General features: G+C 51.4%; 1 protein-coding gene and 1 pseudogene across 24 annotated transcripts in view; both read left to right on the top strand.

The window, feature by feature from the left end:
* CUX2 (cut like homeobox 2) overlaps positions 1 to 23,600 on the top strand; it is a 322,604-nt gene that overhangs the window by 285,498 nt on the left and 13,506 nt on the right. For all 24 annotated transcript variants that reach the window (XM_054238864.2, XM_054238855.2, XM_078337275.1 and 21 more), the window contains 3 exons: positions 3,267 to 4,027; positions 5,471 to 5,630; positions 21,727 to 21,996. In XM_054238864.2, the coding sequence (XP_054094839.2) occupies positions 3,267 to 4,027; positions 5,471 to 5,630; positions 21,727 to 21,996 (1,191 nt within the window). The remainder of the gene's footprint in view (positions 1 to 3,266; positions 4,028 to 5,470; positions 5,631 to 21,726; positions 21,997 to 23,600) is intronic.
* Positions 20,223 to 20,709, top strand: LOC128928615 (large ribosomal subunit protein uL24 pseudogene; annotated as a pseudogene).

A 23,600-nucleotide genomic window follows, 5' to 3' on the forward strand; every position in this document is an offset into this window, starting at 1 on the left:
TGCTTTGCGTGAGCCCTGTGTTTGTAAGACTCATTCCTGTCGTCGCCCCTGTCGGTGCTTCATTCCTTTTTATGACAAAATAATGTTCCATTGCTATATTACTTTTTAATTGGAAAAGCAATGAAAATTATTTTTAATGGGTCTAAGAGGACTCACTAGGATGAGAACTACACAGAGATAATGAAGAAGGGGTTACATTGATCTGGCTCTCTGCAGAGCTGGAGAGACCGCAGTGTGGGGAACGCCACTCCGAGGGCAGAGGGAAGCACCTTTTCATTTACTGGTTAATTGTCATTCCTCAGGGCACAGATCCATCTATTATCCTTGGTTCATGGCACACTCTTAGAGCTGCTGCCTGCATGGCCTCCTGCCGTGTGTGTGTATATATGTGTACATATGTGTGTGTGCATTCATTCATGTGCATGACAGAGTAAACCCCTGGGAACCTACGGCCCAACCCAAGATTTAGAAAGTTCCCCGTAACATAGATCTGGCATTTTCCTCCCCCATCCCACCCCTGCCTTCCTCTCCCAGATGTATCTTTCATCCTAAATTTTTGTCCTGTTGTTCCTTTGTGTTTGCCATTTGTAGAAGACATGTTTCACTAAATCACATATTGTATATGTTATTCGTTATGGAGCTTGATAGAAAATGTGTGATGCTGGGTACGGTGGCTCACGCCTGTAATCCCAGCACTTTAGGAGGCCGAGGCGGGTAGATCATTTGAGCTCAGGAGTGTAAGACTAGCCTGGCTAACGTGGTGAAACCCCATCTCTACTAAAAGTACAAAAAAACAATTAGCCAGGCCCAGTGGCCAGTGCCTGTAATCCCAGCTACTCAGGAGGCTGAGGCAGAAGAATTGCTTGAACCCAGGAGGTGGAAGTTGCAGTGAGCCGAGATCACGACACTGCGCTCCAGCCTGGGCAACAGAGCAAGACTCCGTCTCAAAAAAAAGAACACATGATTCTGCATGCCATCTTGTTGGACTTGTTTTAGTTGTTGTCTTTTGTTTTGTTTTTGAGGCAGGGTCTCACTCAGATGCCCAGGTTGGAGTGCAGTGGCGCAAACATGGCTCACTGCAGCCTCCACCTCCCAGAATCAAGTGATCCTCCTGCCTCAGCTGGGACCGTAGGCACACACCGCCATGCCTGGCTAATTTTTTTTAATTCTTTGTAGAGATGTGGGTCTCATTTTGTTGCCCAGGCTGGTCTTGAGCTCCTGGGCTCCAGTAATCCTCCTGCCTTAGCCTCCCAAAGTGCTGATATTACAAGTATAACCCACTGCTTCCAGCCTGGACTTGCTTCTTTCACTCAATATTATGTTATCAGGATTCACACAAAGTGCACAGTAGCTCACCCCTGTTGTCTCAGCTACTCGGGAGGGTGAGGCAGGAGAACCACTTGAGCCCAGGAGTTTGAGACCAGAGAGCTGTAGTTGTACCTGTGATGGAGCCACTGCACTCCAGCCTGGGCAGCATAGCAAGACCTCATCTCTTTTTAAAAAGAATAATAATAAAATAAAGATTCCTGTGTGATTTTGCATGAGGACTTCCTTTTTCACTGCTGTATAATGTTCCATTGTGATCATCCCACTTTTTTTTTTTTTTTTTTCCTCAAGATGGGGATCTTGCTCTGTCACTCAGGTCGGAGTGCAGGGTGCAATCTTGGCTCACTGCAGCCTCAACTCCCCAGGCTTAGGCATTCCTCCCGACTCAGACCCCAAAGTACAGGTGTGTGCCACCACACCTAGCTAATCTTTGTATTTTTGCCGAGACTGGGTTTTACCATATTGCCCAGGCTGGTCTTGAACTCCCAAACTCAGGCAATTTGACTACCTCAGCCTCCCAAAGTGCTGAGATTACAGGTGTAAGCCGCCATGCCTGGCCCATCCCACTATTTTTTTTAATCCATTCTCTGCATGGGCATTTGGATTCATTGCTGTTAGAACAAGTGAAGGGCTGGGTACGGTGGCTCATGCCTGTAATCCCTACACTTTGGGAGGCTGAGGAGGGCAGATCACCTGAGCCCAGGAGGTTGAGACCAGCCTGGGCAACATAGCAAATACAAAATACCTCGTCTCTACAGAAAATACAAAAATTAGCTGGGCATAGTGGCACATGCCTGTAGTCCCAGCACTTTGGGAGGTCCAGGCAAGAGGATCGCTTGAAGCCAGGAGTTTGAAACCAGCCTAAGCAACATGGCAAGACCCCGTCTCTATGAAAGAAAGGAAGGGAAGGAAGGGGAAACGAGAAAGGAAGGAAAGTTTTTGTTTGTTTGTTTGTTTGTTTGTTTTTGAGACGGAGTCTTGCTCTGTGGCCAGGCTGGAGCACAGTGGTGCAATCTCAGCTCACTGCAACCTCCACCTCCCAGGTTCAAGCAATTCTTCTGCCTCAGCCTCCTGAGTGGCTGGGACCACAGGTGCCTGCCACCATGCCCATCTAATTTTTGTATTTTTAGTGCAGACAGGGTTTCACCATGTTGGCCAGGATGGTCTCAATCTCTTGACCTCGTGATCTACCTACCTCAGCCTCCCAAAGAGCTGGAGATTACAGGCATGAGCCACCGTGCCCGGCCAGAAGGAAATGTTTTTAAATAATATTTTTTTAAAACAGAACAAGTGAACGAGCCACTTTTCTGTGCCTTCCTGCTTTCTTTGTCTTTGAACCTTTGCATGGTTGGATCATGACCTACGTAAAAGTCAGGTCAGGCTGGGCACGGTGGCTCATGCCTGTAATCCCAGCGCTTTGGGAGGCTGAGACGGATGGATCACTTGAGCTTAGGAGTTCAAAACCAGCCTGGCCAAGATGGCAAAACCCCATCTCTACTAAAAATACAAAAATGGCTGGGTGCAGTGGTGCACAGCTGTAATCACAGCTACTCGGGAGGCTGAGGTAGGAGAATCACTGGAACCCAGGAGGAGGAGGTTGCAGTGAGCCGAGATCACACCACTGCACTCCAGCCTGGGCGACAACAGCAAGACCCCATCTCAAAATAAAATAAGTCAAGTCTCTTCTTACATTGATTGCATCATCCCACACCCGTGAGCACCTTCTCTGCATATGCCAAAACCTTACTGTCAACCACATTTTTGGGGCTGCCTAATATTCTGCCACAAGGAGGGATCATCATTTACACTTAGCCAGTCCCCAGTTGCTGGACACAGTGCCTGTACAGCCTGCTGGTATCAACAGGGATGCTATGAACATCGTGTCCTGCATGCCCAGCCCTCACCCTGGGTGTCGGGCCACTCTGTCCCCTTCCCCGCAGGCGAGCCCAAGACCTCAGCGGCCCCACTGAGCATCGCCAACGGCGCAGGCCCCGCCAGCACCTCAGAGGACGCCATCAAGAGTATCTTGGAGCAGGCGCGCCGTGAAATGCAGGCGCAGCAGCAGGCGCTGCTGGAGATGGAGGCAGCACCCCGGGGCCGCTCGGTACCTGCCTCGCCCCCGGAGCGGCCCTCGCTGGCCACTGCAAACCAGAACGGGGCCCCGGCCTTGGTGAAGCAGGAGGAGGGCGGTGGGGGCCCCGCACAGGCACCGCTCCCGGTCCTGTCCCCGGCCGCCTTCGTGCAGAGCATCATCCGCAAGGTCAAGTCCGAGATCGGCGATGCCGGCTACTTCGACCACCACTGGGCCTCGGACCGCGGCCTGCTCAGCCGCCCCTACGCCTCCGTGTCGCCCTCGCTGTCCTCCTCCTCCTCCGGCTACTCGGGTCAGCCCAATGGCCGCGCCTGGCCCCGCGGGGATGAGGCCCCTGCGCCCCCCGAGGACGAGGCGACTGCCGGGGCAGAGGACGAGCCCTCCAGGGCGGGCGAGCTCAAGGCCGAGGGCATGGTGGCCGAGGCGGGTGCGCGGCTGCCCTACTACCCGGCCTACGTGCCGCGCACCCTGAAGCCCACCGTGCCGCCACTGACCCCCGAGCAGTACGAGCTATACATGTACCGCGAGGTGGACACACTAGAGCTCACCCGCCAGGTCAAGGAGAAGCTGGCCAAGAATGGCATCTGCCAGAGGATCTTCGGGGAGAAGGTGAGCGCAGTGTCTGAGCTCTGGGAGATGTCAGAGAAGCAGGACGCCCACCCAAGCAGGCCCGAGGGGACTGGGCCATCATTCCTGAGTCCTGCTGTCCCTGGACCCCTCAGGAAGAAGGGCCTCCATTCTGCTCCATGGTTAAAACCGGGAAATGCTTCCATCCTGCCCAGTAAACAGCCACTTGCCTCCCCTCCTCCAGGCCCCTCCAGATCACCTGAGCTCCAACCACTAAAGGGTTAAGTGCCAGGCCTTGTGGCTCAGGCCTGTAATCCCAGCACTTTGGGAGGCGGAGGTGGGAGGATCTCTTGAGGCCAGAAGTCTGAGGCCAGCCTGGCCAACATGGCAAAACCCTATCTCTACTAAAAATACAAAAATTAGCCTGGGATGGTGGCCTGTGCCTGTATAGTCCTGGCTACCTGGGAGGCTGAGGCAGGAGCATTGCTCGAACCAGAGAGGTCGGGGTTGCAGCAAGCCAAGATCTTGCTACTGCACTCCAGCCTGGGTGACAGAATGATACTCTGTCTCAAAAAGAAAAAAAAGGGCATTGGGGACCAGCTTGGGCAATGTAGCGAGACCCCTAGCTCTACAAAATAAAAAAATTAGCCGGGTGTGGTGGTACACAGCTACTCAGGAGGCTGAGGTGGGAGAATTGCTTGAGCCCAGGTGGTCAAATCTGCAGTGAGCTGTGATCACGCCACTGCACTCCAGCCTGGGCAAAAGAGCAAGATCTCATCCCAAAATAAATACAGTTTTTTAAAAGGGTTAAGTAAGGTTTGGCCCAGCCAGGGGACCTCAGTGTGTCCTAATTGGTTGGTGCCCCTGCAAGGCCAGTTTTACATGTCACTTCCACTTTTAGCAAGGTAATAGGTAAAGAGTCAGGCAAGCTCAGAGGAAGGAGAAATGGCTTAAGTGGGAGGCCAGGGAAGGCACCCTGGAGGAAGGGGCACTGAAGGATTTTTATATGTAGGGACATCAGGGAGGGCACTAGAGGGGAGGGGCACAGCGGAGGCACACGGCAGGCACCTAGGAGGAGGAAATGAAGGCTGCGTGGACTCTAACAGAGGGGAGGGGAGGTCGGGCCTGATGGCTCACATCTGTAATCCCAACATTGTGGGAGGCCAAGTTAGGTGGATCACTTGAGGTTGGGAGTTTGAGACCAGCCTGGCCAACATGGCAAAATGCCGTCTCTACTAAAAATACAAATATTAGCCAGGCATGTGGCACCTGTCTGTGTAAGTCCCAGCTCCTCAGGAGGCTGAGGCAGGAGAATCGTTTGAACCGGGGAGGCAGAGGTTGCAGTGAGCTGAGATCACACCACTGCACTCCAGCCTGGGCAACAAAGCAAGACTCTGTCTCAAAAAAAAAAAAAAAGGAGGGAGGGAGGGCCAGGCCTGCATCCCAGAGGCCCACTGACCTACCTGCCTGCCCCACTCCTCACAGGTGCTGGGCCTGTCACAGGGCAGTGTGAGCGACATGCTGTCCCGGCCAAAGCCCTGGAGCAAACTGACGCAGAAGGGGCGAGAGCCCTTCATCCGCATGCAGCTGTGGCTCTCTGACCAGCTCGGCCAGGCGGTGGGCCAGCAGCCCGGCCCCTCCCAGGGTGAGTGTGGCGGGAGCATCCGGGGGGCTGCTGGCAGCCTTGCCACCTGCACAGTGGCGTGTCTGCCTGGCTTTACTGCCCGAGTCTACCTGTCCCTCCATCTCCGCTACCCTGGATTTCATCCCGGCCACTGTCATGGCTGCCCTGGAAGACGGCAGAGGGCTCCTAGTGTTTCTCTGCTCCCTTCTCTTCCTTCCTCCATCCGGAGGGATGCTTCTAGAAGCTGTGCACCTGATGCACTTGGTCCTGGCTTTAAGCCTCCAGGTGGCTCCGTAGTGCTCAGAGCAGATGGAGAATGTGCTTTGCATGTGGAGTCCCACATCTGGAATTGCTAATTGATCACAGCTCTGTTTCCCAAACACCCAGCATGCAGACTCAGACTCCTTCTTAGCACAGGGCCTCGGGCAGTGCTACCCAGTCACCCACAATGGCACAAGCAGGCTGGAGTGTGAGCTTTGCCTGGGTGAGGAAATGGAGGCTCAGAGGCATGTCCAAAGTTCCAGAGTCCGGAAGTGCTGAGGGGAGCCCCAGCTCCCTGCCACTGTGGGGACCAGGGGCTAAGTCTGCCAGGGCCCTGGTGAGGCACCCACCCAGCCCTGAACTGGGATGAGGGCAGAGACCAGGGAGGCCAGACCCTGAGTCCAGTCTTGTCAATAGGACAAAACCGTGTCTCGGGTTCACAGAAATGAGCCGGGTCAGCAGGCCCATATCAACAGGAATATGGACTGGAAACATAACGTCAAGTGACAAAAGCCTATGTCCCGGTGCCAGCACTTACTGTAGAAGCTGACCCTGCAGGATGAGCCTGCATGCTGGTATAGCTGTATGGCTGCAGACCTAGGCACTGAAATGGAAGGAGTCTGAGGCCAGGCACGGGGCTCATGCCTATAATCCCAGCACTTTGGGAGGCTGAGGCTGGAGGATCACTTGAAGCCAGAAGTTCAAGATCAGCCTGGGCAACAGAGGGAGACCCTGTCTCTACAGAATGTAAATTGATGAGTGGTAGTGATATGTGCCTGTGGTCCTAGCTTCTCGGGAGGCTGAGGCAGGAGGTCACTTGAGCTGTGATCACACCACTGCACTCCAGCTGGGACAACAGAGTGAGATCCTGTCTCAAAAAAAAGGCCAGGGACAGTGGCTCATGCCTGTAATACCAGTACTTTGGGAGGTGAAGGCAGGAGGATCTCTTGAACCCTGGAGTTTGAAATCAGCCTGGGAAATGTGGTGAAACCTCATCTCTACAAGTAAAAAATTAGCCTGGTGTGGTCGCATGTACCTGTAGTCTCAGCTACTGGGGAGGCTGAGGCCGGAGGATAGCTTAAGCCAGAGTTTGAGGCTTCAGTGAGCTATGATTGTGCCACTGCACTCCAGCCTTAGCATATGAGACCATCTCTTAAAAGACGTAATAAAATAAGATGTATAAAGGAAGCAGCACCCCCAGCCGGGAGGGAGGTTGCACTGGGCAGAGGCGGGGCCAAGAAGAGGCAGGGAGGGGGAACTTTGTCTGCTCTTCTCCTTTCTCATTTCATTTGTTTGTTTTTTGAGACAGAGTTTTGCTCTTGTTGCCCAGGCTGGAGTACAGTGGCCCAATCTCAGCTCACCACAACCTCTGCCTCCCGGGTTCAAGCAATTCTCCTGCCTCAGCCTCCCCAGTAGCTGGGATTACAGGCATGCACCACCATGCCCGGCTAATTTCGTATTTTTAGTAGAGACAGGGTTCCTCCATATTGGCCAGGCTGTTCTCAAATTCCTGGCCTCAGGTGATCTGCCCGCCTCAGCCTCCCAAAGTACTGGGATTACAGGTTTGAGCCACTGTGCTTGGCCCTTTCCTATTTCTTTAAAACAAGAAGGGAGATGGGAAGTGATGGGTGTGAAGTGTCTGCGTTAATTCTAATAACAGGTCGAAGTGAGGGGAGGCCTTATGTATCGTTTTCTGTGTATTTCTATAGGTTTGAAATATTTTATAAATACAATGTTTGATTTAAAAACTCCTCTCCATAAGGCATAGTGAGGATTAAAGGCAGCCATGCTAGTGACCACTGTCACTTGCCACACAGAGTACCAAGGGCTTTGTCCTGTAATCCTCATGTCAGTCTCCACCAGAGGGACTGTGTATCATTCCCATTTCACAGATGAGGATATCCAGGGGCAGAGTATCGTAGTGACTTGCCCAAGGCCACCATCCAGTGAGTGGCAGTGCTAGGATGAGCACCCCGGGATGTGGGCCATCAGGCTCCCTGCTCCCAGGGTCCCCAAATGTGCCTACCTGTGAAAAGACTTCCATCCTTTTTTTATAGTGTTGCGGTGGGGGAGGGGGTTGTGTTTTGGTTTTTGTGTGGCGGAGTCTCACTCTGTCACCCAGGCTGGAGTGGTAAGCCACTGTGCCTAGCCTGTAGTATTATGTTTTAACTAACTTTTTTATTGTGGTAAAATGAACACAACAGCTGGGCATGGTGGCTTACACCTGTAATCCCAGCACTTTGGGAGGCCAAGGCGAGTGGATCACTTAAGCCCAGGAGTTTGAGACCAGCTTGGCCAAACATGGCAAAACCCTGTCTCTACTAAAAATAGAAAAATTAGCCAGGTGTGGTGGTATGCATCTGTAATCCCAGTTACTCAGGAGGCTGAGGCAGGAGAATCACTTGAAGCCGTAGGCGGAGGTTGCAGTGAGATCACAGCACTGCACTCTAGCCTGGCCAACAAGAGCCAAACTCCGTTTCAAAAAAAAAAATTAAAAAAAAAAAAAAAAGCCGGGCATGGTGGCTCATGCCTGTAATCCAAGCATTTTGGAGGCCAAGGCGGGCAGATCACCTGAGGTCGGGAGTTGAAGACCAGCCTGACCAACATGGTGAAACCTCATCTTTAAAAAAAAATTTTTTTTAATCACATAACATAAAATGTACCTTTTAAACCATTTTTGAAGTGTACAATTCAATGGATCTAATACATGCAGTGTGTGTGGCCATCCAATGACTGAATATTCTACCACCCCAAAAAGGAGCCCCGTACCCATCAAGCAGTCATTCAGTCATTGCCCATCCTCCTCTCCCCGCAGCTCCTGGGACTCCAGGGCCTCCACTTTCTTTCTGTCTGGATTTGTCTCGTCTGAATGTCTCATTTAAATGTGCAACTTGGCCTTCTGTGCATGGCTTCTTTCAGTTAACATGTTTTCCAGGCTCATACAGGCTCTATCAAAATGTCCTTCATTTTTATGGCTCAATTATATCTGTTGTATGGATAAACTCCCTTTTGGCTACTTCGAGTAATGCTCCTATGAAACCTTGTGTACATTTTCGTCTGAACCCCCATTTCCAGTTCTTTGGACTTATATCTAGGAGTAGTTGGCTGGGTCATACGGTAACTGTTGAACTTACTGAGGAAGTTCGGCGAGCTGCTGTTTCTCCACATCCTTACCAACACGGATTACCTCCCGTTTGTTGACGCTCGCCATCCTGGTGGGTGTGAAGTGGTGTCTCGATGTAGACTTTTTTTTTTTTCTTTGAGACAGAGTCTCACATCGTCACCTGGGCTGGAGTGCAATGGCATGATCTCAGTTCACTGCAACCTCCACCTCCCAGGTTCATGCAATTCTCCTGCCTCAGCCTCCTGAGTCACCCAGGCTGGAGTGGTGAGCCACTGTGCCTGGCCTGCAGTGTTATGTTTTAACCACACCCAGCTAATTTTGGTATTTGTAGTAGAGATGGTATTTCACCATGTGGACCTCATGATCCGCCCACCTTGGCTTCCCAAAGTGCTGGGATTACCGGCATGAGCCACCATGCCGAGCCCTCACTGTAGTTTTTATTTGCATTTCCCCAATGTCTGATTGTTTTGGTTTTAAATTTTATTGTCATGGAAGGATTTGAGCACAGGTAGAATAGAGGTCAGCAGAGAAGATGGAGAATGGTGTTCCTGGTGGAAGCAACAGCGGGCGCAGGCAGCAGCTAGGAGGCGGAAGCATGCACGGCCTGGGAAGGGATGTGAGTAGACGTGGGGGACACCTTGTTCCTGCTCTCCCAGAATACGAAACCAAGGCCGGGGCGAGGTGCCTCACGCCTGTAGTCCCAGCACTTTGGGAGGCCAAGGCAGGCACGTCACTTGAGGTCAGGAGTTGGAGACCAGCCTGACCAACATGGAGAAACCCCTTCTCTATAAAAATACAAAAATTAGCTGGGCATGGTGGTGGATGCCTGTAGTCCCAGCTGCTCAGGAGGCTGAGGTGAGAGGATCGTTTGAGCCTAGGGGGTCAAGGCTGCAGTGAGCTAGAGTGAGTGCACTCCAGCCTGGACAACAGAGCAAGACCCTGTCTCAAAACCAATAATAATAACCAGGGAATCGGGCCTGGACGTGGCGCCTGTAGCTGCTGGCCCCAAGGAGCAAGTGGTGATGGCAGATCTACCCTCAGGCTATGCTTGTTCATAACCCACTAGGCCTGGAAGCAAAAGGGTGTATCCATTGCCCACAAGGTCCCACACAGTCTGGCTGTGGGGCTGGGTGTCAGAACCTGTCCCAGCCCCCCGGTTATGCCCTGGCCACTGGGGTGGGCAGGGACTAGCACTGGAGCCCTGACCTCACCCATTGCTGAGGGTGAGCCAGATACCATGAGAGGGTTATAAAGCACGCTCTTACTGCCACACCCTCTGCCAGTCACAGCCTGGGGTGTAACCAGCCAGCCTCATTAGCGCCGCCCACAGTGGCAGCATCAGTATTCCAGACCCTTCCATCCGAGGCTTCTCACAATTCCAGAATTCTCAAACAGTCAAGGAAGCCCTGTGCCGACACGAAGTCCCTCTCTTCCCTCCGTCTTTCTCTCCTGGTCTCTGTCTCTGTCCTCCAAGTTCTTTATTTCTGTCTTTCTTTTCTTGGGACAGAGTCTTGCTTTATCACCCAGGCTGGAGTGCAATGGCACAATCTCGGCTCACTGCAACCTCTGGCTCCTGGGTTCAAGCAGATCTCCTGCCTCAGGCTCTCAAGTAGCTGGGATTACAGGCACCCAGCTAATTTTTTGTATTTTTAGTAGAGAAGGGTTTCACCGTGTTGGCCAGACTGGTCTTGAACTCCTGACCTCAGGTGATCTACCTGCCTTGGCCTCCAAAATGCTGGAATTACAGGTGTCAGCCATGGCACCCAATCACTTACAGTGTCTTTTTTTTTTTTTTTTTTTTTTTTTTTTGCCAATCAGTTTGAGCTTATGAGGTTGGTCAGGTTAGCCTTGAACTGATGACCTCACCTTCATGAGCGCCATGAGCTCCGCGGGAGCCACCTGGACCCCACAGTGTCCTCTTTCTGTCTTTTTTTTTTTTGTTTTTGGTTCACTTCTACTCTCTCTCTCTCTCCCCCTCCTTCCCTCTCTCTCTCTCTCCCCTCCCTCCTCTCTCTCTCTCTCCCTCCTTCCTCTCTCCCTCTCCCTCCCTCTCTCCCTCCCTCCCTCCCTCTTCCTCTCTCTCTCCCTCTCTCTCCCTCTCTCTATCCCTCTCTCCTTTCTCTCTCCCCCTCTCCCTCTCTCTCTCTCTCCTCTCTTCTCCCTCTCTCTTCCTCTCTCCCTCCCTCTCTCCTCTCTCTCTCCCTCTCTCTCTCCCTCTCTCTATCCTCTCTCTCTCTCCCTCCTCTCCTCTCTCCCTCCCTCTCTCCCCCTCCCTCTCCCTCTCTCTCTCCCTTTCTTTCTCTCTCTCCCTCTCTTTCTCTTTCCCTCTCTCTCTCTATCCCTCTATCTCACCCTCTCTTTCTATCTTTCTCTCTCCCCCTTCTCTCTCTCCCTCTCTCTCCCTCTCTCTCTCCCTCTCTCTCTCCCTCTCTCTTTCTCTCTCCCCCTCTCCCTCTCTCTTTCTCTCCCTCCCTCTCTCCCTCTCTCTTCCTCTCTCTCTCCCTCCCTCTCTCCCTCTCTCTCTCCCTCTCTCTATCCCTCTCTCTCTCCCCCTCTCCCTCTCTCTTTCTCTCCCTCCCTCTCTCCCCCTCCCTCTCCCTCTCTCTCTCCCTTTCTCTCTCTCCCTCTCTTTCTCTTTCCCTCTCTCTCTATCCCTCTATCTCTCCCCTTTCTTTCTCTCCCCCTCTCTCCCTCTCTCTCTTTCTCTCTCTCTCCCTCTCTCTCTCCCTCTCTCTCCCTCCCTTTCTCTTCCCTCTCTCTCCCTCTCTTTCTCTCTCTCCCTCTCTCTCTCCCTCTTTCTCCCTCCTTCTCTCTCCCCACTCTCTCCCTCTCTCTCCTCTCTCTCCTTCTCTCTCTCCCTCTCTCTCTCCTCTCTCTCTCTCCTCTCTCTCTCCCTCTCTCTTTCTCTCTCTCCCCCTCTCCCTCTCTCTTTCTCTCCCTCCCTCTCTCCCTCTCTCTTCCTCTCTCTCTCCCTCCCTCTCTCCCTCTCTCTCTCCCTCTCTCTCTCCCTCTCTCTATCCCTCTCTCTCTGCCCCTCTCCCTCTCTCTTTCTATCCCTCCCTCTCTCCCCCTCCCTCTCCCTCTCTCTCTCCCTTTCTTTCTCTCTCTCCCTCTCTTTCTCTTTCCCTCTCTCTCTATCCCTCTATCTCTCCCCTTTCTTTCTCTCCCCCTCTCTCCCTCTCTCTCTTTCTCTCTCTCTCCCTCTCTCTCCCTCCCTCTCTTTCTCTTCCCCTCTCTCTCCCTCTCTTTTCTCTCTCCCTCTCTCTCTCTCTCCCTCTTTCTCTCTCCTTCTCTCTCCCTCTCTCCCCACTCTCTCCCTTTCTCTCCCTCTCTCTTTTTCTGTTTCTCTGTCTCTCTCTCTCCCTCTCTCTCTCCGTATTCTTTCTCTCTCTCCCTTCCCCTTTCTCTCCCTCTCTCTCCCTCTCTCTCTCCCTCTCTCTCTCCCTCTCTCTTTCTCTCTCTCCCCCTCTCCCTCTCTCTTTCTCTCCCTCCCTCTCTCCCTCTCTCTTCCTCTCTCTCTCCCTCCCTCTCTCCCTCTCTCTCTCCCTCTCTCTATCCCTCTCTCTCTCCCCCTCTCCCTCTCTCTTTCTCTCCCTCCCTCTCTCCCCTCCCTCTCCCTCTCTCTCTCCCTTTCTTTCTCTCTCTCCCTCTCTTTCTCTTTCCCTCTCTCTCTATCCCTCTATCTCTCCCCTTTTCTTTCTCTCCCCCCTCTCTCCCTCTCTCTCTTTCTCTCTCTCTCTCCGTCTCTCTCCCTCCCTCTCTTTCTCTTCCCCTCTCTCTCCCTCTCTTTCTCTCTCTCCCTCTCTCTCTCCTCCTTCTCTCTCCTTCTCTCTCTCCCTCTCTCCCCACTCTCTCCCTTTCTCTCCCTCTCTTTTTCTGTTTCTCTGTCTCTCTCTCTCCCTCTCTCTCTCCGTCTCTTTCTCTCTCTCCCTTCCCCTTTCTCTCCCTCTCTCTCTCTCCCCCTCTCTCCCTCTCTCTCCCTCTCTCTCTTCCTCTCTCTCTCCCTCTCTCTCTCCCTCTCTCTCTTTCACTCTCTCTCCCTCTCTATCCCTCTCTCTTCCTCTCTCTCTCTCTCTTTCTCTGGCTCCCTCTCTTCCTCTCTTTCTCTCTCCCTCTCTCTCTATCCCTCTCTCCCCCTCTCTTCCCCTCTCTCTCTTTCTGTCTCTCTCCCTCTTTCTTTCTCTCTCCCTCTTTCTCTCTCTATCCCTCCCTCTTTCTCTCCCTCTCTCCCCCTCTCTCTTCCTCTCTCTCTCTCCCTCTCTCTCTCCCTTTCTCTCTCTCCCCTTCTCTCTCCCTCTTTCTCTCCCTCTCTCTCTCTTCCCCCTCTCCCTCTCTTTCTCTCTCCCTCTCTCTTTATCCCTCTCTCCCCCTCTTTCTCTCCCCCCTTTCTCTCCCTCTCTCTTTCTCCCTCTCTCCCTCTCTCTCTCCCTCTTTCTCTATCTCCCTCTCTCTATATCCCTCTATCTCTTCTCTCTCTCCCCCTTTCTCTCTCCCTCTCCCCTCTCCCTCTCTCTTTCTTTCTGTTTCTCTCCTCTCTCTCTCCCTCTCTCTCTCCCCCTCTTTCTCTCTCCCTGTCTTTCTCTCTCCCTTTCTCTCCCTCTCTCTATGCCTCTCTTTCTCTCTCTCCCCCTCTCTCTCTCCTCCTCTTTCTCTCTCTCCCTCTTTCTCTCTCCCTCTCTCTCCCTTTCTCTCTCCCCCTTTCTCTCTCTCTCCCTCTATCTCTCTCCCTCTCTCTCCCTCTCTATGCCTCTCTTTCTCTCTCTCCCCTTTTCTCTCTCCCTCTTTCTCTCCCTCTCTCCCTTTCTCTCCCTCTCTCTCTCTCCCTCTTTCTCTCTCTCTCCCTCTTTCTCTCCCTTTCTCTCTTCTCTCCCTCTCTCTATGCCTCTTTCTCTCTCCCTCTCCCTCCCTCTCTCTCCTTCTCTCCCTCTCTCTCCCTTTGCCTCTCTCTCTCCCTTTCTCTTCTCTCTCTATGCCTCTCTTTCTCTCTCTCCCCCCTCTCCCCTTTCTCTCTCTCCCTCTTTCTCTCTCTTCCTCTCTGTCCCTCTCTCTCCCTCTCTCTCCCCCCTCTTTCTCTCTCCCTCTCCCTGTCTCCCTCTCTCTCCCCTTCTCTCTCTCACCCCCTTTCTCTCTCTCCCCCTCTCTCTCTTCCTCCCTCTCTCCCTCTCTTTCTCTCTCTCTCTTCCTCTCTCTTTCTCTCTCTCCCTCTCTTTCTCTCTCCCTCTCTCTCTCCCTCTTTCCCTCTCTATCTCTCTCTCCACCTTCTCTCTTCCCCTTTCTCTCTCTCCCTCTCTCTCTCCCTCCCTCCCTTTCTCTCCCTCTTTCTCTTTCTTCTCTCTCCATCCTCCCTTCTCTCTCTCCCTCTCTCTATTCCTCTCTCCCCCTTTTTCTCCCTCTCTCTCTTTTCCTCTCTCTCTCTCTCCCCCTCTCTCTCCATCCCTCTCTGTCTCCTTCTCCTCCTCCCTCTTCCTCTCTCTTTCTCTCTCTCCCTCTCTATCCCTCTCTGTCTCCTTCTCTCCCTCTCTCTCCCCCTTCTCTCCCTCTCTCTCCCTCTCTTTCTCTCTCTGTCTCTATCCCTCTTTCTCCCCTTTTCTCTCCCTCTCTCTCTTCCTCTCTCTCCCTCTCTTTCTCTCTCTCTATCCCTTTCTCTCTCTCTCCCTCTCCCCCTCTCTCTCTTCCTCTCCCCTCTCTCTCTTCCTCTCTCTCCCTCTATCCCTGTCTCTCCCTCTCTCACTTCCTCTCTCTTTCTCTGTCTCTCCCTCTCTCTCCCTCTTTCTCTCTCTCCCTCTTTCTCTCTCTCCCTCTCTCTTCCTCTCTTTCTCTCTCTACCTCTCTCTCTCCCTCTTTCTCTCTCTCCCCTTTCTCTCTCCCTCTCTCTCTCCCTCTTTCTCTCCCCCCTCTATCTCTCCCCCTCTCTTTCTCTCTCTCCTTTCTCCCTTTCCCTCTCTCCCTCTTTCTCTCCTTCTTTCTCTCTCTCCCTCTCTCCCCCTCTCTATCTCCCCCTTTCTCTCTCCCTCTCCCTCTCTCCTTTTCTCTCCCTCTCTCTATGCCTCTCTTTCTCTCTCTCCCTCTCTCTCCCCCTTTCTCTCTCCATCTCTCTCCCTCTCTCTATGCCTCTCTCTCCCCCTTTCTCTCTCTCCATCTCTCCCTCTCTCTCTCCCCCTCTCCCTCTCTCTCTCCATCTCTCTCTCCCTCTCTCTATGCCTCTCTTTCTCTCCCCCTCTTTCTCTCTCCCTCTCCCTCTCTCTCCCTTTCTCTCCCTCTCTCCCTCTATGCCTCTCTCTCTCTCCCTTTCTCTCTCTTCCTCTCTCCCTCTCTCTCCTCCCCCCTCCCCCCACCTCTCTTACCATCGCTCTCCCACTCTGTTTGCTCCGTCTCTCCCTCCCTGACCCTCAAACACTCCTTCCATCTCTCTCACAGTCTCTCTCTATATCTCCAGGAGAGAGAAGTTTCCTAGGACCTGCAACTTTCTGTAGTAAAATCAGGAAAAAGTCCCAGGCAGACTGGAACAGGTTGGTCACTCTGCTCTCTCCCCTGTCCCCAGCTGCCCACAGCCCTGTCTAGCGCCCCTCCCTCAAGCCCACCTAGGCAGGAAGACCCACCTCTCCCTGTCATCGCCTCCCTCTCCAGACAACCCGACTGTTCACATGTGACCCCAGCCCTGTAATTAGCACACTCCTCCTGACAGAGATGATTTCTGAGATTTCCCATCACTTTGTCAAAAGCGGTTCTCACAGTCAGAGGAGCTGGAAAGGCAGGGTTCTGCCTGGGGGAGTAGGGCTGGGGATGGCTGTGTTCTTTCCTGCCAATCATCTGGGTCTATCTCCATGCCATCCCGTTTGCTTTGCTTCGCTTCCTGGTGCTCTAGGTTGGGCCGTGGGTGCAGACAGTTTTCCAAGAGGCAGATGCCTTCAAAGACCCTCAGGTTTTTGTTTATTTGTTGAGGTGGAGTCTCACTCTCTTACCTAGGCTGGAGTGCAGTGGCATGATCTCGGCTCACTGCAACCTCTGCCTCCCAGGTTCAAGCGATTCTCCTGCCTCAACCTCCTGAGTAGCTGGGACTACAGGCACGTGCCAACATGCCGGGATAATATTTTTGCATTTTTAGTAGAGATGGGTTTCACCATGTTGGCCAGGCTGGCCTCAAACTCCTGACCTCAGGTGATCCGCCCCCCTTGGCCTCCCAAAAGTGCTGGGATTGCAGGTGTGAGCCACTGTGCCCGGCCCAAAGACCCTCTCCTCCTGCCAGCAGTGGGTGGACACCTGGGATAGCCTCTCACTTTCCCAGGCTGACCCTCCCACACCAGCGTGGCAACAGTGAGCCTGAGACATGCCCACGTCAGCTCCAGCGTCACACAGATGCTACACGGATGGACAAAAATCAGCTCGATTAGGGCAGGGGGCACAGTAGGCTTTTTGAGACCCCCGGAGTGGGCTGCCAGTCACACGGGGTTGTGATGCTGCTACTTGGAACTCTGGGCCTTCACCTTGCCCTTTTCAGGAGTACTCAGAGGTCCTAGCTGAAATCTCTCACTCCACAGGCATCTGCCCAGAGTCCCCGCCCCACCCCCAGGCTCTAGGGAGTCACCTGTGACTAACATGTAGTCCTTGCCTTCAAGGGGCTCCCAGATGGATAAGAGGACAGTGTTGGGCATAAGCCAACCCAAGCTCAAGTCCTGGCTCTGCCATTTATTGCTGTGTGATCCTGGACACATTGTCTAACCTCTCTGAACCTCAGTTTCCTCATCCATAAAATGGGATGACATAGTACTTACCTCTTAGAGGTGTCATGAGGGTCACTTGAGATCATGAGCATTGGTCAGGCACAGTGACCCATGCCTATAATCGCAACACTTTGGGAGGCCGAGGCAGGAGGATCACTTGAGCCCAGGAGTTTGAGACCAGCCTGGGCAACATAGTGAAACCCTGTCTCTAATTTTATTTTTTTTTAATAGAGACGGGGTTTCATCATGTTGGCCAGGCTGGTCTCGAACTCCTGACCTCAGGTGATCCACCCGCCTCAGCCTCCCAAAGTGCTAGGATTACAGGTGTGAGCCACTGTGCCCGACCCCCTGTCTCTATTTTTAAAAAAAAAATTTTTTAAGAGAAAGATCGTAGGTATAAAGCACATAATACTACCCTGGGCATGTAGTAAGTGCGCGATAAAATGAATTTATTAGCGTCATCATCATTGTCATCAATAAGGAAGAGATCTGGTCCAAGCAAGAAATTATAGCAAAGTGTGACAATATATACTCAAGGTGCTATTAGACTCCAGAGGTATACATACCTCAGAGAAGGGACATTTAAGACTGGGTCTTGGCCGGGCGTGGTGGCTCACACCTGTAATCCAAGCACTTTGGAGGCCAAGGCAGGCGCATCACCTGAGGTTGGGAGTTCAAGACCAGCCTGACCAACATGGTGAAACCCCGTCTTTATAAAAATAAATAAATAAATAAAAAGACTGGGTCTTGAGGAATGCATAGGAGTTCAAAATTAGAAGGAAAGTCCTCAGGATGGTAAGACCAGCCTGAGCAATGACAGAGGGGCTTAGAGAGGAGCCTAGATGTTTGTGAAGGGGAGTGAGGGGGATGCTGTAGCTCCATGTGGCGGGGTGGGCAGGGACAAGGGAGTTCAGAGCCTTAATCACCAAGACAAGGTGATAGACATTTCTCGTGCAAGGGGGAGTGGGGAGCCATTGATGATTCTGGAGCATGGGAGTAGTCTGATCTGAGTGATCTACTCAAAGAGAAGGAAGGAACCCATCCTGGGCTCAAGATGTCCCTTCTGGAAGTAAAGCCATTGCTCTCTTTTCTTCTAGCTGTTATACATTTTAATGGTTATTTTAACAAGTTTCCAGCAGGCGGCATTGGAATGCCTCAAGGAAGAGGCATCTTTTTCTAATTTGCTGGGATTAGGTGTGGCCAGCACTGCAATTCCTAGACCCCACACCATGCTTGCCACCCCATTAAGGGTGCCTCCTTTCCTGGTCTCTCAGTAGGCTCAGCTTGTACTGGGACTCCCATGGATGCCTCTAATGCCCCAAGGGGTAGAAGAGGTGGAAGTGGGCCCTTGCTCCACATTGTCACATAGAGTCCTCTTGATGGCCCCAAATAGGCTTGGTGTATGTGTAATGCTATGTGTCTTATGGCCCCATTTAACAGATGCAAGGACGGAAGCTTGGCAAAGTCATTCCACCTGAGATCACAAGCCCCAAATATCTTCCAAATCATTTTTCCAATATATATTCACACAAAATATCTTTTGAAAAATGAAAAATGGGCCAGACGTGGTGGCTCAACCCTGTAATCCCAGCATTGTAGGGGACTAAGACGGGTGGATCACTTGAGGTCAGGAATTCTTTTTTTTTTTTTTTTTTTTTTTTTTTTTTTTTTTGAGACAGAGTCTTGCTTTGGTGCCAGGCACCAGGCTGGAGTGCAGTGGCACAATCTCGGCTCACTGCAATTTCCACCTCCTGGGTTCAAGCAATTCTCCTGCCTCAGCCTCCTGAGTAGCTGGGACTACAGGCATGCCCCACCATGCCCAGCTAATTTTTGTATTTTTTAGTAGAGACGGGGTTTCACTATGTTGGCCAGGATGGTCTCGATCTCTTGACCTCGTGATCCGCCCACCTCAGCCTCCCAAAGTGCTGGGATTACCAGCATGAGCCATCGCGCCCGGCTGAGGTCAGGAATTCAAGACCAGCCTGGCCAATATGGTGAAACCCCGTCTCTACTAAAAATACAAAAGCTGAGTGTGGTGGCCCATGCTTGTAATCCCAGCTATTGGGGAGGCCGAGGCAGGAGACTGACTTGAACCCAGGAGGGAAAGGTTGCAGTGAGCCAAGATTGTGCCATTGTACTCCAGCCTGGGTGACAGAGTGAGCGAGACTCCATCTTAAAAAAAAAAAATGAAAAATGAAAAATGTAGTTTAAAAGTCTACCTTTTGTGTGTGTGTGTGTGTGTGTGTGTGGTCTTTTTTTTTTTTTTTTTTTTTTTTTTTGAGATAAGGCCGGGCATGGTGGCTTATGCCTGTAATCCAAGCACTTTGGAGGCCAAGACGGGTGGATCACCTGAGGTCGGGAGTTCAAGACCAGCCCGACCAACATGGTGAAACCCCATCTTAAAAAAAAGAGAGAGAGAGAGAGAGAGAGATGGAGTCTTGCTCTGTTGCCCAGGCTGGAGTATAGTGGTGTGATCTCGGCTCACTGCAACCTCTGTCTCCCGGCTTCAAGCAATTCTCCTGCTCAGCTGGGATTACAGACATGTGCCAGCACGCCCAGCTAAGTTTTGTATGTTTTAGTAGGGACGTGGTTTTACCTTGGCCAGACTGGTCTCTAACTCCGGACCTTAGGTGATCTGCCCGCCTCAAACTCCCAAAGTGCTGAGATTATGGGGTGAGCCACTGTGCCCAGCCTCAGCCTGGCTTTTTAAATGTGGCCTTGCACTGCGTACATTTCACTACAGTTTCTTCCATTGTCTCAGAGCAGCCCGCTGCAGGGAGCCCCATGTTTTGTTAAGCCAGTCTCCTGTGGTTGAACTTGTAGATCACTGCTGATTGCTTTAGTTGTTGCTGTTTATCTGACTTTTCATTTTGAGGTAACGTCTAATTTACGGAAGAATTGAAACAGTAGAGCAAACTCCCTGCACTGTACCCAGATTGAACAGTTACTAATTTTGCCACAATCATGCTCTTTCTCTGCCATTTGAGAAATTTGTTGACATCTTGTCCCTTTTGCCCTAAATGCTTCAGCAAGTGCTTTTCAAGAATGAGAAATCTTACAGTGGTAAAATACTAGTCTGTATCCTACCATCTAGATTCAGTCTTCAGTTGTCCCAGTAATATCCTTTATATGTTATATAAATTTTTAGATAAAATATATAATTCTTGGCCAGGTGCTGTGTGTGGCTCTCACCTGCAATTCCAGCACTTTGGGAGGCCAAGGCGGGCAGATCACAACATGAGGAGTTTGAGACCAGCCTGACCAACATGGTGAAACCACGTCTCTACTAAAAATACTAAGATTAGCTGGGCGTGGTGGCAGGTGCCTGTAGTTCCAGCTACTTGGGAAGCTGAGGCAGGAGAATCGCTTGAACCCGGGAGGCAGACGTTGCAGTGAACCAAGATTACACCATTGCACTCCAGCCTGAGTGACGGAGCAAGACTCTGTCTCAAAAAATATGTATGTATAAAAATTAGCCAGGTGATCACCTAAGCGGGAGCTGCCGAAATGAAGTTCAATCCCTTTGTGACTTCGACCGAAGCAAGAATCGCAAAAGGCATTTCAATGCACCTTCCCACATTCGCAGGAAGATTATGTCCTCCCCTCTTTCCAAAGAGTTGAGACAGAAGTACAACGTGCGATCCATGCCCATCCGAAAGGATGAGGAAGTTCAGGTTGTACGAGGACACTATAAAGGTCAGCAGATTGGCAAAGTAGTCCAGGTTTACAGGAAGAAATATGTAATCTACATTGAACGGGTGCAGCGGGAAAAGGCTAATAGCACAACTGTCCATGTAGGCATTCACCCCAGCAAGGTGGTTATCACTAGGCTAAAACTGGACAAAGACCGCAAACAGATCCTTGAACGGAAAGCCAAAACTCGCCAAGTAGGAAAGGAAAAGGGCAAATACAAGGAAGAAACAATTGAGAAGATGCAGGAATAAAGTAATCTTATATACAAGCTTTGATTAAAACTTGAAAAAAAAAAAAAAAATTAGCCAGGTATGGTGACATGCACCTGTAATCCCAGCTACTTGGGAGGCTCAGACACAAGAATCTCTTGAACCCAAGGGCTGGAGGTTGCAGTGAGCCGAGATCACACCACTGCACTCCAGCCTACATGACAGAGCGAGACTCTGTCTCAATAAAAGAAAAAGAGCCAGGCATGGTGACACACACCTGTAGTCCCAGCTACTTGAGAGACTGCGGTGGGAGGATCACTTGAGCCTAGGAGGTTGAGGTTGAGTGTCTGATCAAGCCACTGCACTCCAGCCTGGGCGACCCGGTCTCAAAACAAATTAATTCATTAATTAAAATATGTAAATGTATTTTCCCTGTCCAGGATGAGATTCAGGCTCGCTTGTGTTTAGTTTTCATGTTTTGATTTGGACCGTTGCCCTTTCTGAAGAGTAGAGGCTGTTATCTCATAGATGGTCTGAGTTTGGGTCGCCCAGTGCTCCCTCGTAATCAAATTCAGGATGTGTACTTGGGGCTGGGGCTATCACAGAATTGATGTCTTTCTCAGAGCATCCTCTCAGGAGACCCACGTTGCTGACTTCTCCTTTGATTGGTGATAGTAACTTGGATCATTGGTTAAAATGGTGTCCATCAGCACCTATAATCCCAACTACTCAGGAGGCTGAGGCAGGAGAATTGCTTGAACCCGGGAGGCAGAGGTTGCAGTGGGCTGAGATTGCATCACTGTGCTCCACCCTGGGTGACAGAGAGAGAGTCCAACCAGGTCTCTCTACTGTAAAGTGGCTATTTTTCCCTTTGCAATTACTAAGCATCCTGTGGGGAGATACTTGGAGACTTTGTAAATATCCTAGTCCTCATCAAACTTTCATTCACTGGTTTTAGCATCCAGGAGGTCCCTACCTGAGCAATTATTACTACAGTGGTTGCAAAATGAGTGGTTGGCAACTCTTGGCTGTAAGAAGCAAGGCTGCTGAAACTGGATGTGTCTGTGCCAGATTGTGGTAACCGCTTTCTCTTTCTCTGTGGTTCACAGCCAGTCCCACAGAACCAAGGTCCTCACCATCCCCACCCCCCAGCCCTACAGAACCTGAGAAGAGCTCCCAGGAGCCGCTGAGCCTGTCCCTGGAGAGCAGCAAGGAGAACCAGCAGCCAGAGGGCCGCTCCAGCTCCTCGCTCAGCGGGAAGATGTACTCAGGCGGCCAGGCCCCAGGAGGCATCCAGGAGATCGTGGCCATGTCCCCCGAGCTGGACACCTACTCCATCACCAAGAGGGTGAAGGAGGTCCTCACAGACAACAATCTAGGTACAGAGCCGGTGGGAATCAGAGAGGCTGCCTCCCACCTGGGTCACCTCCTACTTACCTTGAAAAAATGTCTGGAGCTGGGACCCAGTGACTCATACTTGTAATTCTAGTACTTTGGGAGGCCAGAAAGGGAGGACCGCTTGAGAGCAGGAGTTTGAGGCCAGCCTGGGCAACATAGCAAGATCCCATCTCTAAAAAAGCTTTTTAAAATTAGCTGCAAACTCCATGCATACAAACTTCACATGTGTTGGTACACACCTGTGGTCCTAGTAACTCAGGAGCCTGAGGCAGGAGGATGGCGTAAGCCCAGGAGTTCAAGGCTGCAGTGAGCTGTGATCATGCCACTGCACTCCAGCCTGGACAACAGAGCAAGACCTTGTCTCTAAAAAAAAAAAAAAAAAAAAAAAAACAATTGGCCAGCCATGGTGGCTCACACCGGTAGCCCCAGCACTTTGGGAGGCCTAGGCGGGCGGATCACCTGAGGTCAGGAGTTTGAGACCAGCCTGGCCAACAGGGTGAAACCCTGTACTAAAAATACAAAAAAATTAACAGGGCACAGTGGGGCACGCCTGTAGTCCCAGCTACTTGGGAGGCTGAGGGGGGTGAATCGCTTGAACCTGGGAGGTGGAGGTGTTAGTGAGCTGAGATCACACCACTGCACTCCAGCCTGGGCAGCAGAGCAAGACCCAATCTCAAAAAAAATCAATCAGTCAATAAAATTTAAAATAGGCCAGGCACAGTGGCTCACCCCTGTAATCCTAACACTTTGGGAGGCCAAGGCAAGCAGATCACCTGAGGTCAGGAGTTCAAGACCAGCCTGGCCAACGTGGTGAAACTAAAAATACCAAAATTAGCCAGTGCATGGTGTCACACACTTGTAATCCCAGCTACTCGGGAGGCTAAGGCAGGAGTATTGTTTGAACCCAAGAGGTAGAGAATACAGTGAGCCAAGATCGCACCACTGCATTCCAGCCTGGGCAACAGAGTGAGACTCTGTCTCCAAAAAAATAAAAAATAAAATAAAACTTAAAAAGCTCCTAAAATTAGCTGCAAACTCTATGCATACCAACTTCACACATGGTGGTAAATGCCTGTAGTCCTCAGGAAGCTGAGGCAGGAGGATCACATGAGCCCAGGAGTTCAAGGCTGCAGTGAGCTGTGATCCTGCCACTGCACTCCAGCCTGGCAACAGAGTGAGACCTTGTCTCTAAAAAGTTAAGTTAAAAAAAAAAAAAAAAGACAAAAGTGCCCACGGTGAGATCCCAGGGCATCCAGGACCCTGTGTGAGGCATCTGCTCTGACCTGGGTCTGGGATGGGACAAAGGGAGGTAAATGCAGGTATGAGAGGACCTGGAATTCTCAGCCAATGGCTTTAAAAACTTCCTTCCAGGAAGACGTGAACTCCAATCCCTGCAGAACTGCAGCTGAGTCCTCCCAGTGCCGAGGTCCTTGCCCTCTTGAGGCACAGGGAGAAATATCTTCTAGGACTCCTTCCCTTTTTGGGACACAAAATCCTCTGAGTCTTAGATCCAGGTGATGCCCCCCTCCCAGAGGGATGTACGCAAACCTCAAAATTTTCACTACAAATTTTATGATAAAAGACA

The sequence above is a fragment of the Callithrix jacchus genome, chromosome 9 (assembly GCF_049354715.1).
Source record: "Callithrix jacchus isolate 240 chromosome 9, calJac240_pri, whole genome shotgun sequence".
Lineage (NCBI taxonomy): Eukaryota > Metazoa > Chordata > Mammalia > Primates > Cebidae > Callithrix > Callithrix jacchus.